This window comes from Panulirus ornatus, chromosome 4 (assembly GCF_036320965.1).
Source record: "Panulirus ornatus isolate Po-2019 chromosome 4, ASM3632096v1, whole genome shotgun sequence".
NCBI classification, from domain to species: Eukaryota; Metazoa; Arthropoda; class Malacostraca; order Decapoda; family Palinuridae; genus Panulirus; species Panulirus ornatus.
Window position 1 is genome coordinate 44,989,601 of NC_092227.1, and position 16,700 is coordinate 45,006,300.

Sequence of the window (16,700 nt, forward strand, 5' to 3'; positions counted from 1 at the left end):
TTTTCATGTATTTATCTTGTAGAACATTTTACTATATATGTATATACCTGCACACACACACACACACACACATATATATATATATATATATATATATATATATATATATATATATATATATATATATATATATATATTTATATATATGTGTATATATATATGTATGTATGTATATATATATTCGCCATTTCCCGCGTTAGCGAGGTAGCGTTAAGAACAGAGGACTGAGCCTTGGAAGAAATATCCTCACATGGCCCCTTTCTCTGTTCCCTCTTTTGGAAAAGTAAAAACAGGTGGGGAGGAATTCCAGCCCCCGCCCCCTCCCCTTTTAGTCGCCTTATACGATACGCAGGGAATACTTGGGAAGTATTCTTTGTCCCCCATCCCAAGGGACATATATATATATATATATATATATATATATATATATATATATAAATAATAGTAATAGAAATATGATAATAATGATAACAATAATGATAATGATAATGATAATGATAATAATAATGATAATTTCTTTGTTTGCAGGTATGAATAACGATCCGAGGCGTGGGAATGTTCCACTGTCGAGGTAAGAGTAAGCAGGAGCAGGATCCCGGAGCTTACCAGACAAACAAGTGAGAATCAGACGTAATGTTTAGATTATTTCATCACTTGTTGTTTAACTTTAGAATTCGAGCATACATGATGTATAAGTACCAGAAGTATTGCCATAAGTAGCTCAAGAATATTGTCATGTTATATGTTATGAAGTTTCCATGAACTCGAATAGGTAATTGTTAATCACAAGTACAAACAAATAAAATGTGTTTCATCCTGTACGCAGCAAGTGTATGATTGTTATTAACCTCTGACTCGGTCAACATGGTTTCGAGGACAACATCTTGAATGATACAGTGATTTGAAAGCAGTTTTGCTCAGCTGCCTCTAGAGTTAAATGGGTTGACCTTTGAATACGACGGGACGACCTTTGAGTGTGACGGTTCGGCCTTCGACTTAATCCTAAAGAGTTAGGTCAGAGACCAGGCCGTCGTCATACGCCAGGTTCGTACCGTCGTGCTCAAGGGTCGTATCGTCGTACTAAAGGGTGGAGCTGTCGTGCTCAAAGGTCATAACGTAATGCTCGAGGGCTCCTCTCTCTTGCTCAAGAGTTTAAGGATATTTTATCTGGTAGTGACCGGAGGCGTCTTCCTTGGCCTCGTCCGCAACAACCTAATACCAGAATGTCCTGGCTTCCTCTGCTGTTTAATCGACGTCTTTGAATGTACGTGTGTGTGTGTGTGTCTGTCTGTCTGTCTGTCTGTGTGTTATTTGTGGCTTAGAGGATTTCCAGTGTTTCCTGGACTGCCACATATGTTTCTCGGGTGTTTTGGAGTATTGCCTCTATTATCTTCTCTTAGGTGTTTTCGAGCAGTCATAGAGTATCGCATTTTCCATGAAGGACTGCAGGTGTATTTTATGGTAATCCTGAAAGATTTGTATGTTGAGTATCCTCGAGAAGCCTAACAATAGCTTTGGATGTCTCAAAGGATTCCTGTTGTGTCTAGTGTCCCATTAAGGAGTCATTATGATAGTCTAGTATCCATAGATAATCCCGTGTGAAATCTTTAGACTAAATAAAAGAAATTCATCTTCAGACTGAGTGACGATTTCGTGCCTGCTGTAAACACTAAAAGTCTGGTTGATAGGACGATTTATCTTTTAGCTTTGGATAAGATCAAGATGTTGGTGTGGAGAGAAAAGGCAAACATTACCTACGAGTAACTTGCATACGATTAAACCTGAGGATATCTGACTGAAGGAGCTAGAGGATTGAGGGAGTCTCTGGTGATCTGAAAACGACTAACCTGTCCACTGAAACTGGAAGGCTTGAGCTCGAAGCTTGTATTTCATCTTTACATGCAACGTACAATCGAAGTCCGGGTTTAAGAGACCGGAAGGTTCTAGAGGCTGAATTTTTACTGAAGTCTGGATTTAGAAGAACAATATTCCTGATTTGTAGGCAGTGTAAAAGCACTGAATTTCCCAGAGGTTACATATTCAAAGTCTGGATTTAGAAGTACATCAACTCCCAAAAGTTGAAGTTTCAAAGTCTGGATCGATGTGGAAGAAAAGAACTTCCTATAGCCAAAGTTTTCCATCTCATGAATTTATTACAAGAGAATTGTGAAGGCGATCTTTCGTGTGAAAGATATAGTTATTCCTTGCAGATGTAGCACGTTCCTCTTACCGTGGCATTTGCTAGTGTGGCGTTGTTGTGAAGGCAGTAAAACGCCGATTCCAGCGTTGCCTGGCCGGTCTGGATGGAGGCTCCATCAGCTGTTATGTCGGCAGCTCACGAGAAGATTGTTTTGGAAAAGGATGTGTGCTATACTTCTGATGAGTCTGGACCATGGTGGGGAGTTGGGCCAGGAGAATTCCCTGTTGGATGTGCTGCAGTGGGTTGGATACACACACACACACACACACACACACACACACACACACAGGGAAGTGTAAATCGAGGGAGTGTTGTATCTCTTACAAGGGGACCAAAACAGAGTCCAACATTAGTATGATATATGGTTGTTGAGATGCAACCTTGAGCAGATGTAAAGTAATGAGGATGGGACAGGCTGTGAGAAGGCCTCAATATGATGAATGTCCAGCAGGAAATAGACATCATCCATAACCTGTCACTGTAGTCCCATTTTAGGAGAATAGTTAAGGAGGTAAGTTTTCTGCTTACAGATATTAGGTTAGCATTCAAGTATATGGGTGAGGAAATGTTCAGCAAGCTGTTCACATTGTACATTAGGCCAAGACTATGATATGCTTTTAGGCACCAAGGAGATTTTAAAAAAAAGAAGAAAAACAGTGGAAAACAAGCTGTATGTAACACGCACATATTCAGTGAAGGACTCGTATGAAAATAAATGCTTTCAGAAAACGCCAGTAAAGAATGTTACTTTCTTTGGAATGAAGATAGATAATGTATTATTCTATCAGTCTATTTCAGAAACGAGGCCAAGAGGTTAGAACGATCAAATGAAAGAGCGGCTGTTGTACGAGAAAGTAGCTCATAAGAAACTGAGAGACACTAATAACCAACACGTTAAAGCAATTTACGTAAATTTTCTTATAGAAAAGCTATGAGAGTTATAGGACAAAGTAGACCTCAATATACAATGTAACGAGGCAAACGAGTCAATTGAGCCTTGTGAACGTTATTTACGCTTGTTTGAAACTTGTCAAGCTGGAAGGCCCTAGCTACACTCATCAGTAATGTTGATATCCATTGTAGCCCATTATGAATGAGTATATAATGTAACTTCGTTTATGAGGAATATATTAATGTAGGTTGAAGGAACTTCTACTTCATACTGTTGCTGAATTTTCGGCTCGAACATGACCCTTATAACTGAAAACGTACATATGAATTTTCTTTTAACGATACTTATGCAATATTTCCTTCTCATTTATCACAGAAAACGAACAGACGGCTCCGTCTGAGAAAACGAGCTGGCTTTTAGCTTCTAACGATGACTTATAAGTAATCTTTATATGGAATTTTTGAAACAAAATTACTAAAGGATCTCTTACCTTCTAATGCAATTTGGTTTGGCTATTTAGATGATGTTCTTTGTGTTTGGCCAACAAATGAAAATTTACAAACATTTCCCCCTTAACAGTTCCATGAAATTTACTGTAGAAAATGAAAATAAGATTGTTACCATTTTAGATTGCATGATCCAAAGGCAAGGAAACAAGTTTAAGTTTAGCATATACAGAAAACCTACCAATGTAGGCTCATATATCCATTATAACTCATCTCAACATGACAGTTAAATTATCACCATTTCAATCTTTGTTCCTTAGGGCATTACGTAACTGTTGTAGTCCCGAGTTTATTGATGTTGAGTTTGAGAAGAAATATCTTAATGGATCTAAGTTAAAATACCTTAGATCTTTCATTGATATATCCGTGAAGTTAGCAAAGAAATCATTTATAATAGAGTTGAACCCAAACCTCCCATTGACACCAAGAATCTTTTAGTTCTCCCTTTTGATAATGATTTTACTTTACTTCCCATGTTGCTTAAATCCTTTAATGTAAATGTTGCCTTCCGTAACAACAATACAATAAAGAATATTTTAATCAGGAACTCACCAGAAAATTCTCCTGGATGCATCTATAAAGTGCCATGTAGAAATTGATAAGTTTTATGTTGGGCAGACTGGTAAGGATCTTTAACAGTCTGTTAGACTTAAGCAACATATAGTATAAGAACATGACAGGAATCAAATGCCTTATTTAATTACGTTAAAAACTATGATCATTTTATTGACTGGAGTGATGCCATCTCAGGTATTAACTTTAACTCCAGTACCACGAGAAATATCATTGAATCTTTTATTATTAAATACACAAAGAATTATAACATTAATAATAGTGAAGGTCTATACAAATTGGATAACTTTATTGTTGCTGAAATTTGTAAACAACTCACCTTCTTGTCCACATGATAAGTTTATGATACGCTCGTTGTCTGTCTTTGACAATCACATGTTTAGCAAATGGCGTCCTAGCTACGTCTCTTCGATGTATATCAGCTGACTGTTATATTTCTCTCTTGTGTCTCCCCTGATGATGTGATTATTACACGAAAGTGCACTTGGGAACTTTTCGTGTTTCATTTTCCCCGTGGACTCATAGGAATATCTTGATCACGCGCAAAATAGTGATCCTTTCCAATATATATATATATATATATATATATATATATATATATATATATATATATATATATATATATGTATATATATATATATATATATATATATATATATATATATATATATATATATATATGTGTGTGTGTGTGTGTGTGTGTTTGTAATGTCTGCGTATGTTTATGTATATGTACGTATGTTGGCGTTTATATATATATATATATATATATATATATATATATATATATATATATATATATATATATATATATATATGTGTATGTGTGTGTGTATGTGAGTGGATTGGCCATTCTTTGTCTGTTTCCTGGCGCTACTTCGCTGACGCGGGAAACAACGATTATGTATGAAAAAAAAAAAGAATCTGCTATTCTTATAACCATATAAGACATTTCCATCATCGTACGTACGTAAGTAACATAATGTAACGCTTCTGTTGATGTTGACGTAGACATAAAAGAGTAACATTCGTAACGTTTGTTCATGAGTCCAGAAATTATGAACAACAATGACAAAAAGTTGGTATGTAGAAGTCTTTGTGAGAGCTGAATGAATCTGTACCAGATGAATGGGTCACCAATGTCGATATGGCGACTTCACCCACTTCATAGAGAAACGGCTTTGTCAGACATTAATAATAATGGAGTGTATAACGCTCTTTATTCATCAATATAGCCATTATTGTTCTGAGACAAAATGCGTCTCTGTGCAATACAAGGTGTTACATGCAACAACACTAGATGTTGATGGGGTTTAGAACTAAATGGATGAAGGTTCAGTAACACAAATGATACAACCGTAAGCAGTGATTGATGGCATGGATCATACAAGCTCAGCCCTGTTTCCTTCATCTGGCCTGCCAGCGTTATTCCTCGTATAATGAATACATTCATCCACACCCACATTACGGGAAAAAAACATCAAAGAAAGAATGGCCAATCAACATGAATTAGGTCTCATGGCTCTCCTCATTATCATCAAACGAGTAATGAGGCAACATTAAACGTGGTACATCAACAGTGCCAAACACGTGTAAACACATGAGAAAAAATGGTGATCAGTGAATCAGTACTATTTACAAGGGATTTTCAGTAAACTTGTCAATCACTGGTAACGCTACACATATCATTTTTCAATAGACTTGTCACTAGACGTGGCTACACATACCATACATATGAGGATGGATACCTTGGTCATGTGATAACCAAATAACAAGTCACATCAAGTACCTTAGACCAACTGAAACCAAAAATTTGCAGAATTCCTAAATTAAAAAAAGGTCAGCATGACGAACATCAATACAGTTTTCTAAGAAACATAACAACACGTGTCTAACTTGAGAGATGTATACAGGCTCCACTGACTCTCGGAAAAAAGTGGAATTTCTTCTATCCATAACTTCTCTTAAGTTTTCCACATACCTCACAGTGTTGGGGTCTGGTGTTTAGGAATCCCCAAATCTTGATCCTGGACCTGGAGAATCCCCAAATCTTGATCCTGGACCTGGAGAATCCCCAAATCTTGATCCTGGACCTGGAGAATCCCCAAATCTTGATCCTGGACCTGGAGAATCCCTAAATTTTGATCTTGGACCTGGAGAATCCCAAAATCTTGATCCTGGACCTGGAGAATCCCTAAATTTTGATCCTGGACCTGGAGAATCTTAAAATCTCGATCATGGACCCGGAGAATCCCAAAATCATGATCCTGTACCTGGAAAATCCCAAAATTTTGATCCTGGACCTGGAGAATCCCCAAATCTTGATCCTGGACCTGGAAATCCCCAAATCTTGATCCTGGACCTGGGAATCCCCAAATCTAGAGCCTGGATCTGGGGAATCCTCAAACTTTGAGCTTGGACTAGAGGAATCCTTAAGCCTTGGGCCAGGACACGAGGAATCCCCAAATATTGGACCAGGACACTTTGGAATTCCATAATCTTCAGCCAGGACCAGGACAGTCCCCAGCTCTTCGGCCAGGATATGACGAATTCCCAAATCTTGAGCCAGGACCCGGGGAATCCTTACATCTTGGTGCGCCTTGCCCTTCCCAGAGGCAAATAAAATCGTCAGGCGACGTCGGCCCCAAGGAAAGCTCATATTTGGTCCAAAACGCCACAGGTTGCGCCTCTTGCGCCCGCCGCCTAAGCCAACGGCGATAAAACTGTGTGGCGTCCACCTGGGGAACGCTCCCTAATTGGCCCAAAACACCTCAGGTCCTCTTGTGCTCGTCCAGTCAAACATTGATAAACAGACGACACAACAGAGTTCGCAGAGCCATCTACAGGCGAGAACATGCATTACTCGAGATACGTTTGGACTCTTTACGTACAACAGTTGCTTCTGTTTATAATTTTCGGTAGGAATGTGATGCAAGTGAAGTACGAAAATCTTCTGAGTTACTATTCCTGCTAAATTTTGTAAAAAAAAGAAAAATGACATCTGGCAACTGTGCTGATCCTCATGAAAAAGTAGCCGGCTTTTGCGATGGTCAGTCACACCTCAGGCGGCGGAGGGTGGAAGGTAGCGGTCGGCCTAGCACTACAATAAGACGGGTTACAGGGCTCCGGCGACCCAGCTTGACGCAGCGCCTGGCACGGGAAGATATCACGACCTTCTTGACGAAGTGTGTGACTCGTTAGTGACCGTGGATGTGTTCTGGAGGACAAGAGGAGGAAAGTGGTGAGGACGAGGCTAGCTTACGGTGCCGGTTGCTTGTGGTGACCCAGCTGGGTCTTATGGCCGACCGTCATCCATAACACACAGACGCGGAGTTTTACTATTGTGTTGCGGTTAAAGCTTAGAGATATATGTATAATCTCGTTTTTAGTTCATAGACTGAGTAGACTAAAGTTTGTGTTGCGCCACAGCAACGCAGTTCATTAGACGGTTATGGCTACGGAACCTGGAGAATGTTAGGTGGAGTGAACAAGTTAGGTGTCGTTTAAGAGAAGCAAAATTGCATTAGTACCGATATTGAGAGGTTGAGGTTGGTTCACCTTAGGATCTTCAGTGCGGGTGATGAGTTAGTGTGGTGGGCGTTGAAATCACCAGGTTGTTGGGTGTGCTGGTAATGTTCAGTAGTTGGGGTGTGTAGCAGGCCTGGCGTGCTGCGGAGGGTGGTGTGTTGGTAAGTTTCAGTAGTTAGGGAATGTATTTTGTCCTGGCGGGTGATGGAGGGTGTGTATGTTGGTCAGCTTCAGTAGCTGGGAAGTGTACCTGGTCTGGGAGTTTGTGAAAGAGGTGTGCTATTCAGGTTCTGTGCCTGAGGAGTGTATCTTTGCGGGTGGTGGAGGGTGATGTGTTGGTCAGGGGGTGTAGTTGTGGAATGTATCCGGCCTCGAGGTTGGCGGAGGAGGGTGTGTTGGTCAGATCTTCTTGTTGGTGAGTATATCTGGCCTGGCGGATGATGGAGGAGGTGTGTTGGTCAGGTCCAGTAGTTCGGGAGAGTATCTTGGCTGGAGGGCGGTGATTTGGTTAGACTGTGTAGTTGGGAAGTGAATATGGCTTATGGGTGGTGGAGGGATGTGTTGGTCAGATTCTGTAATTCGGGAGTATTCCTATCCAGGCGGATCGTTAAGGTGATTTTGTTCTTCAGGGTCTGTAATTATGTTGTGTATCTAGACTGGCTGGTGGTGGAGGGGTTGTGCTGGTCAGGTGCTGTGTATCTTGCTTGGCGGGTAGTGGAGGGGTTGTGCTGGTCAGGTTGTGTGTATCTTGCTTGGCGGGTAGTGGAGGGGTTGTGCTGGTCAGGTTGTGTGTATCTTGCTTGGCGGGTGGTGGAGGGGTTGTGCTGGTCAGGTTGTGTGTATCTTGCTTGGCGGGTGGTGGAGGGGTTGTGCTGGTCAGGTTGTATGCATCTTGCTTGGCGGGTAGTGGAGGGGTTGTGCTGGTCAGGTTGTGTGTATCTTGCTTGGCGGGTGGTGGAGGGGTTGTGCTGGTCAGGTTGTGTGTATCTTGCTTGGCGGGTAGTGGAGGGGTTGTGCTGGTCAGGTTGTGTGTATCTTGCTTGGCGGGTGGTGGAGGGGTTGTGCTGGTCAGGTTGTATGCATCTTGCTTGGCGGGTAGTGGAGGGGTTGTGCTGGTCAGGTTGTGTGTATCTTGCTTGGCTGGTGGTGGAGGGGTTGTGCTGGTCAGGTTGTATGCATCTTGCTTGGCGGGTAGTGGAGGGGTTGTGCTGGTCAGGTTTTGTGTATCTTGGTGTGTGGGTGGTGAAGGGGATATGCTGGTTTGGTTCTGTATTGGAGAGGTGGTCTACATTGGGGGATGGTGGAGCAGGTGTGTGTTGGTCAGGTTCTGTAGTTAGGGAGTGTATCTGTCCTAGCGGGTGATGGAGGGTGTGTATGTTGGTCAGTTTCTGTAGTTAGGGAGTGTATTTGGCCTGGGAGTCTGTGGAAGAGGGTGTGTTGGTCAAATTCTGTGGCTGAGGAGTGTATCTGTCTTTGCGGGTAGTGGAGGGTGATGTGTTAATCAAGGAATGTAGTTTTGGAATGTATCCGGCCTCGAGATTGGCGGAGGAGGGTTTGTTGGTCGGATCTTGTAGTTGGGGAGTATATCTGGCCTGACGGATTAAAGGGGGAGGTGTGTGGGTCAGGTTCAGTAGTTGGGGAGTGGTTCAGTATTTTAGTCACACTTCTGTAGCTGTGGATGGCCGGTTGGGTTGTTGAAAAGGGTTTGTTGGTTACATCCATAGCTGTAAAGTGTATCTGGTATAGTGGATGGTGGAGGGAGGTGCGTTAGTCACTTCTGTAGCTGTGGATTGTATCTGGCCTGGTGAATGGCGGAGCGATTGTGTTGGTCAGGTTCTGTAGACGGGGAATGTATCTAGTTGCTGGGTGGTGGAGGTAGCGAGTTGATCAGGTTCTGTAGTTTGAGAGAGTATCTGGCCCTTTTGGATGGTTGTGGGATATGTGCTGGTCTTGTTCTGTAGTTGATGAGTGTATCTAGTCTGACCGGGTAGTGGAGGGAGGGTTATGTTTGTCACGTGCTGTAGTTGTGAAGTGCATCTAGCTTGGTGACTGGTAGAGGGGTGTGCTGGTGAGTTTATGTAGATTGGGAGTGTATCTGGGCGTATGCTGGTCCGGTTTTTCAGTTGGGGATGTATCTAACCTGATGGATGGTGAAGAGGGGTGTGCTGGTCATGGTCTGTAGCTGGGGAGCTTTATCTGGCTTGACAGAGGGTGAAGGGGATGATGAATTGGTTAGGTTCTGTGGTTGAGGAGTGTGTGGGCGGCTCGGGTGGTAGAGGTGTGTGTTGATCAGGTTCTGTAGTTGGGGAGTGTGTCCGCCTTGCGGGTCACGGAGGGTGTCTATCTTGAACAGGTCCTGTAGCTTGGTAGATTATCTGGCCTGGCGTGTAGGGGGGAGCTGTGCCGGTCAGGGTCCGTCAGGCTAAGAGGGTGGCAGAGGATGTATGTTGGTCAGTTTCTCTAGTGGGGGAGTGTATATGCTGATTAATGGAGGAGGGTATACTTGTCAGGTTCTAAGTAGTGGTTGGGGGAAGGGGGGTGACAGGATAGGTTCTTTAGGTGGGGAGTGTACTGGACTGGCGGGTGGTGGAGGGTTGTATGCTGGTCAGGGAAGGGCGATTGGTAGCCAGGTTCTATAGTTGGGAGGGTATTTTGCCTGGCAGAGGGGTGTGTTGGTCAGGTTCTGCAGCTGGGGAGTATATCTGGCCTGATGGTTGGTTTAGGAAGGTTTGTCCTCTGATTCTGAAGATAGGAAGTTGATCTGACCTTATAGGGGGTAGAGATGGGTGTACTGGTCTAGTTGTGTAGTTAGGGAGTGTATCTAGTGTGGCGGAGGCTGAGGTGGTGTTCTGGTCAGCTTCGGCAGATGGGGAGCACATCATCCTTGGTAGTTGGTGGAGGGGGTTGTGATGGTCAGGTTATGTATTTGGCGACTGTATCTGGCGTGAAGGGTTGTGGATGAGATGTTTTGTCACGATTCTGTAAGTGGGGAGCATATCTGGCCTGATGGGTGGTGGAGGGAGATGTGTTCGTTAGGCTCTGAAAATAGTGTATTTGTCCTGACGGGTGGTGGAGGGTGTGTGTGTTGGTCAGTTTCTGTGATTCGGGAGTATATCTGGCCTGGCGGTTGGTTGAGGGGGAGTGGGTGTATTGGTCAGGTCCTCTAGTTAGGGAGTGTATCTGGCATGGCGAGCGGTGGAGAGGATTTGTTGGTCACGTTCTCTGGCGGATGGTGTAGAGAAGTGTGTTTGTCAAATTCTGTTGTTGGGGAGTGTGTCTGGCTTGGCGTGTGGTGGAGGGGTGGGGGGGTTGCGCTGGTCAGGTTCTGTACTTGGGGATAGTATGCCGAGCCTGGCGGGTAGGTAGGTGTGTTCGTCTGGCTACATAGTTGGGGAGTGTGTCTGGCCTGGCGGTGGTTAAGGGAGATGTGTTGGTCAGGGTTTGGAGCTGGGGAGTGCATCTGGCCTGATGGGTGGTATAGGAGGGTATGCTGGTCAAGTTCTGAACATGGGAAGTGTACCTGAATGATGGGTGTGTTTGTCGAGTTGTGTAGTTGGGGAGTGTGTCTGGCCTGGCGGTGGTGGATTGGGATGTGTTGGTCAGTTTCTGTAGTCAGGGGTGTGGTCTTCCTTGATATGTGTTGGAAGGGGTTGTGATGATGGTTGGTCTTGGCGGATGGTGGAGAATGTCATTGGTTGGTTTCTGTTCTTGGGGAGTATATCTGGCCTGGTGGTTGGTGGAGGGGTGTATTGGTCAGGTTCAGCAGTTGGGGAGTGCATCTCGCCTGGCGGGTGACAGTGGGAATATTTTGGTCAGGTTGTCTAGACTGGGAAGTGTATCTGGCTTGGTGGTTGGTGGAAGGGAGTGTTTGTCAGGTTTTATAGCTAGGGAGTGTATCTGACTTAGTGGGTGGTGTAGGAGGGTGTGTTGGTCAGGTTCTGATGTTGGGTAGTGTATCTGGCCTGGCGGTTGGCGGAGAGGGTTTTGGTAGTACGATTTTGTAGATAAGGACTGTATGTGAAGGGTATGTGTTGGTCAGGTTCTAAAGGTGGGAAGTGTATCGGGCATGAGGGTTGGTATTCTGTAGCTGGGGAGAATATCTGGTGTGGCGGATGGTGGAGGTGGTGTATTGGTAAGGTTCCGTAGTTGGGGACTGTATCTGGCCTGGCGGGTGGTGGAGGGAGGTGTAATGTGTCGTTCGGGAGTGTGTCTGGCTTGACTGGCAATGGAGTGGGGATGTGTTGAGATGGTTCTGTAGTTTGGAATCTATCTAGCCCGGTGTGTATGTGTTTCTTGGTAAGTTTCGGCTGCTGGGGAGTGTATCTGGCCCGACGGGAAATTGGCAGTTGTGTGTTTGTCAGATTGGCAGTTTCGGAATGTGTCTGGTCTGGCGGGTGATGAAGGGGAATTCAGTAGTCAGGTTCTGTAGATGGGAGTATATCTAGTCTGGCGGGTGGTGGAGGGGATGTATGGTCAGTATCTGTCGTTGGCGAGTGTACCTGGCTTTGCGAGTGGTTGAGGAGGATGTGTTGGTTAGACCTTGGGTTTGTTAGTCAGGTTTTGTAGTTGGAGAATGTATCTGTCCTGGCAGGTGATTGGTGGTGGTGGTGGTGGGGGGGGGGGGGTGACGTTGATCAGGTTCTGTAGTTGGGGAGTGTATCAAGTGTGGTGGATGATGGAGGGAGTTGTGATGGTCAAGTTCTTTAGGTGGGGAGTGCATCTTACCTGACGGGTTTTGGAGGGGAAACATTGGTAAGGTTCTGTAGTTGATGATCGCATCTGGTCTGACGGGTAGTGAAGGTGTGGTGTTCACGTTCTGTAGTTTGGGACTGTATCTGGTCTTGCAGTGAAAGGGTTGTGTTGATCATGTTCTGTAGCTGGGGAGTGTATTTGACCTTGAGGTAGTAGAAGGGTTGCGCTGGTCAGGTTCTGTAGTTGGAAAATGTATCTGGTCTTGTAGGTGGTGGAGGGAGTTGTGCTGGTCAGGTTCTGTAGTTGGAAAATGTATCTGGTCTTGTAGGTGCTGGAGGGAGTTGTGCTGGTCAGGTTCTGTAGTTAGGGAGTGTATCTAGCCTTTCGGGTGTTGGAGGGGATGAGTTGGTCAGATTGTGTGATTGGGGAGTGTGTTTGGATTGATAGGTGGTGAAAGGAGTTTTGATGGTCAGATTCAGTAGGTGGGAAGTGCATCTAGCTTGACAGGTAGTGTTGGTGGTGGGGATGTGCTGGTCATGTTCTGAAGTTTGGTGGTGTATATGTCTTGGAGGGTGTGTGTGTGTGGGTCAGTTTCTGTATTTGGGAGTAGGTATATCTGGCCTGGTGGTTGTCGGAGGGGTGTATTGGTCAGGCTCTGTAGTTGGGAAGTGTAACTGGTCTGGCGTTTGGTGAAGAGGTTTTTGTTAGTCAGGTTTTGTAGTTGAGGACTGTACCTGACCTGGCGGTCAGTGGAAGGCGATATGTTTGTGTAGCTGGCCCAGCGGGCAGTGGTGGGATTGGGGATTTATTGGTCAGGTTCTGTAGGTGGGGAGTGTATCTGGCCTGATGGGTGGAGGAGGAGGTAGGAAATAATGGCGAGGATCTGTAATTGGGAAATGTATCTGGTCTTGCGTGTAATTGAAGGGTATGTGTTGTTCAGGTTCTTAAGTTGGAGAGAGTATCGGGCATGGAGGTTGGTGGAGGTTGCTATAATGGTCGTGTTCTGTAGCTGGGGAGAGTATCGGGGTTGACTTGTCGTGGTGGGGGTGTATTGGTAAGGTTCTGTAGTTGGGGAGAATATCTGGTCTGGTGAATGGTGGAGGAGGAGGTGTATTGACAAAAATCTGTAGTTTGGGCCTGTATCTGGCCTGGCGGGTGGTGGAGGGAGGTGTACTGGTTTAGATCTGTCGTTGGGAGTGTGTCTGGCTTGGCGGTGGTAGAATTTTTGTTGGTCAGATTCGGTAGCTGGGGAGTGTATCTTGCTTGACTGGTAGTGGAGGGGATGTGTTGAGGTGGTTCTGTAATTGGTAATGTATCTGGCCTGGTGTGTATGTTTATTGGTAAGGTTCTGTAGATGGGGAGTATATCTGGCCTTCCGGTTTGTGGAGCGGGTGTATGGTCAGTATCTGTCGTTAGAGAGTGTACCTGGCTTTGCGAGTGGTTGGAGGGGAGGTGCTGGTTTGGCTTTGTAGCTGTAGAGTGTATCTCACCTATAGGCTGGTGGAGAGTTTGTTGGTCAGATTTTGTAGGTTGAGAATGTATCTGTCCTGGCAGATGACGGAGAGGGGGAAGGGGGGTGAAATTGATCAGATTCTGAAGTTAGAGAGTGTATCATGTGTGGTGGGTTGATGAGGGCGTTGTGTTGGTCAAGTTCTGTAGTTGGGGAGTGCATCTTGCCTGACGGTTTTTGGAGGGGAGCGTTGGTAAGTTTATGTAGTTGGGGAGTGTATCTGGTCCGGTGGGTATGAAGGGGGTGTGTTGTTCACGTTCTGTAGTTTGGGACTGTATCTGGTCTGGCAGTGAAAGGGTTGTGTTGATCATGTTCTGTAGCTGGGGAGAGTGTTTGACCTGGAGGTAGTAGAAGGGTTGCGCTGGTCAGGTTCTGTAATTGGGTAATGTATCTGGTCTGGTAGGTGGTGGAGGGAGTTGTGCTGGTCAGGTTGTGTAGTTAGGAAGCGTATGTAGCCTGTCGGGTGATTGAGAGGGGGTTGTGTTGGTCAGGTTCTATGATTGGGGTGTGTATTTGGCTTGGTGGGTGGTGGAGGGAGTTTTGATGGTCAGATTCAGTAGGTGGGAGTGTATCTGGCCTTGGGGTGGGGGGTGCGTCGGTCTGTTTATGTGCTTGGGGAGTATATCTGGCCTGGTGGTTGGCGGAGGGTTGTATTGGTCAGGTTCTGCAGTTGGGAGTGCATCTCGCCTGGCGGGTGACAGTGGGAATATTTTGGTCAGGTTGTCTAGACTGGGAAGTGTATCTAGCTTGGTGGTTGGTGGAAGGGAGTGTTTGTCAGGTTTTATAGCTAGGGAGTGTATCTGACTTAGTGGGTGGTGTAGGAGGGTGTGTTGGTCAGGTTCTGATGTTGGGTAGTGTATCTGGCCTGGCGGTTGGCGGAGAGGGTTTTGGTAGTACGATTTTGTAGATAAGGACTGTATGTGAAGGGTATGTGTTGGTCAGGTTCTAAAGGTGGGAAGTGTATCGGGCATGAGCTTTGGTATTCTGTAGCTGGGGAGAATATCTGGTGTGGCGGATGGTGGAGGTGGTGTATTGGTAAGGTTCCGTAGTTGGGGACTGTATCTGGCCTGGCGGGTGGTGGAGGGAGGTGTAATGTGTCGTTCGGGAGTGTGTCTGGCTTGACTGGCAATGGAGGGGGGATGTGTTGAGATGGTTCTGTAGTTTGGAATCTATCTAGCCCGGTGTGTATGTGTTTTTTGGTAAGTTTCGGCTGCTGGGAAGTGTATCTGGCCCGACGGTAAATTGGCAGTTGTGTGTTTGTCAGATTAGCAGTTTCGGAATGTGTCTGGTCTGGCGGGTGATGAAGGGGAATTTGGTAGTCAGGTTCTGTAGATGGGAGTATATCTAGTCTGGCGGGTGGTGGAGGGGATGTATGGTTAATATCTGTCATTGGCGAATGTACCTGGCTTTGCGAGTGGTTGAGGAGGATGTGTTGGTTAGACCTTGGGTTTGTTAGTCAGGTTTTGTAGTTGGAGAATGTATCTGTGCTGGCAGGTGATGGAGGGAGTGGGGTAACGTTGATCAGGTTCTGTAGTTGGGGAGTGTATCAAGTGTGGAGGGAGTTGTGATGGTCAAGTTCTTTAGGTGGGGAGTGCATCTTACCTGGCGGGTTTTGGAGGGGAAACATTGGTAAGGATCTGTAGTTGATCATATCTGGTCTGACGGGTAATGAAGGTGTGGTGTTTACGTTCTGTAGTTTGGGACTGTATCTGGTTTCCAGTGAAAGGGTTGTGTTGATCATGTTCTGTAGCTGGGTAGTGTATTTAACCTAGAGGTAGTAGAAGGGTTGCGCTGGTCGGGTACTGTAGTTGGTAAATGTATCTGGTCTCGTAGGTGCTGGAGGGAATTGTGCTGGTCAGGTTCTGTAGATTGGGAGCGTATCTATCCTTTTGTGTGTTGGAGGGGGTGAGTTGGTCGGGTTGTGTGATTGGGGTGTGTGTTTGGATTGATAGGTGGTGGAGGGAGTTTTGATGGTCAGATTCAGTAGGTGGGTAGTGCATCTAGCTTGACAGGTAGTGTTGGTGGTGGGGATGTGCTGGTCATGTTCTGAAGTTTGGTGGTGTATATGTCTTGGAGCGTGTGTGTGTGTGTGTGTGGGTCAGTTTCTGTACTTGGGAGTAGGTATATCTGGCCTAGTGGTTGTGGGAGGGGTGTATTGGTCAGGCTCTGTATTTGGGAAGTGTATCTGGTCTGGCGTTTGGTGAAGAGGTTTTTGTTAGTCAGGTTTTGTAGTTGAGGACTGTACCTGACCTGGCGGTCAGTGGAAGGCGATATGTTTGTGTAGCTGGCCCAGCGGGCAGTGGTGGGATTGGGGATTTATTGGTCAGGTTCTGTAGGTGGGGAGTGTATCTGGCCTGATGGGTGGAGGAGGAGGTAGGAAATGATGGTGAGGTTCTGTAATTGGGAATGTATCTGGGCTTGCTGGTAATTGAAGGGTATGTGTTGTTCAGGTTCTGAAGTTGGAGAGAGTATCGGGCATGGAAGTTGGTGGAGGTTGCTATAATGGTCGTGTTCTGTAGCTGGGGAGAGTATCGAGGTTTACTTGTCATGGAGGGGGTGTATTGGTAAGGTTCTGTGGTTGGGGAGAATATCTGGTCTGGTGAATGGTGGAGGAGGTGTACTGACAAAGATATGTAGTTTGGGCCTGTATCTGGCCTGGCGGGTGGTGGAGGGAGGTGTGCTAGTTTAGATCTGTCGTTGGGAGTGTGTCTGACTTGGCGATGATAGAATTTGTTTTGTTTGCCAGATTCGGTAGTTGGGAGTGTATCTTGTTTGACTGGTAGTGGAGGGGATGTGTTG

The 16,700-nt window shown here is 45.4% G+C and overlaps 1 protein-coding gene across 1 annotated transcript in view; it reads left to right on the forward strand.

The window, feature by feature from the left end:
- The window catches only part of LOC139764508 (uncharacterized), a 612,046-nt gene extending 611,232 nt beyond the window's left edge, over nt 1–814 (forward strand). Inside the window, exon 3 of the mRNA XM_071691139.1 lies at nt 529–814. Within this exon, the coding sequence (XP_071547240.1) occupies nt 529–575 (47 nt within the window). The 3' untranslated portion in view covers nt 576–814. The remainder of the gene's footprint in view (nt 1–528) is intronic.
- The last annotated feature ends 15,886 nt before the right edge of the window (nt 815–16,700 follow it).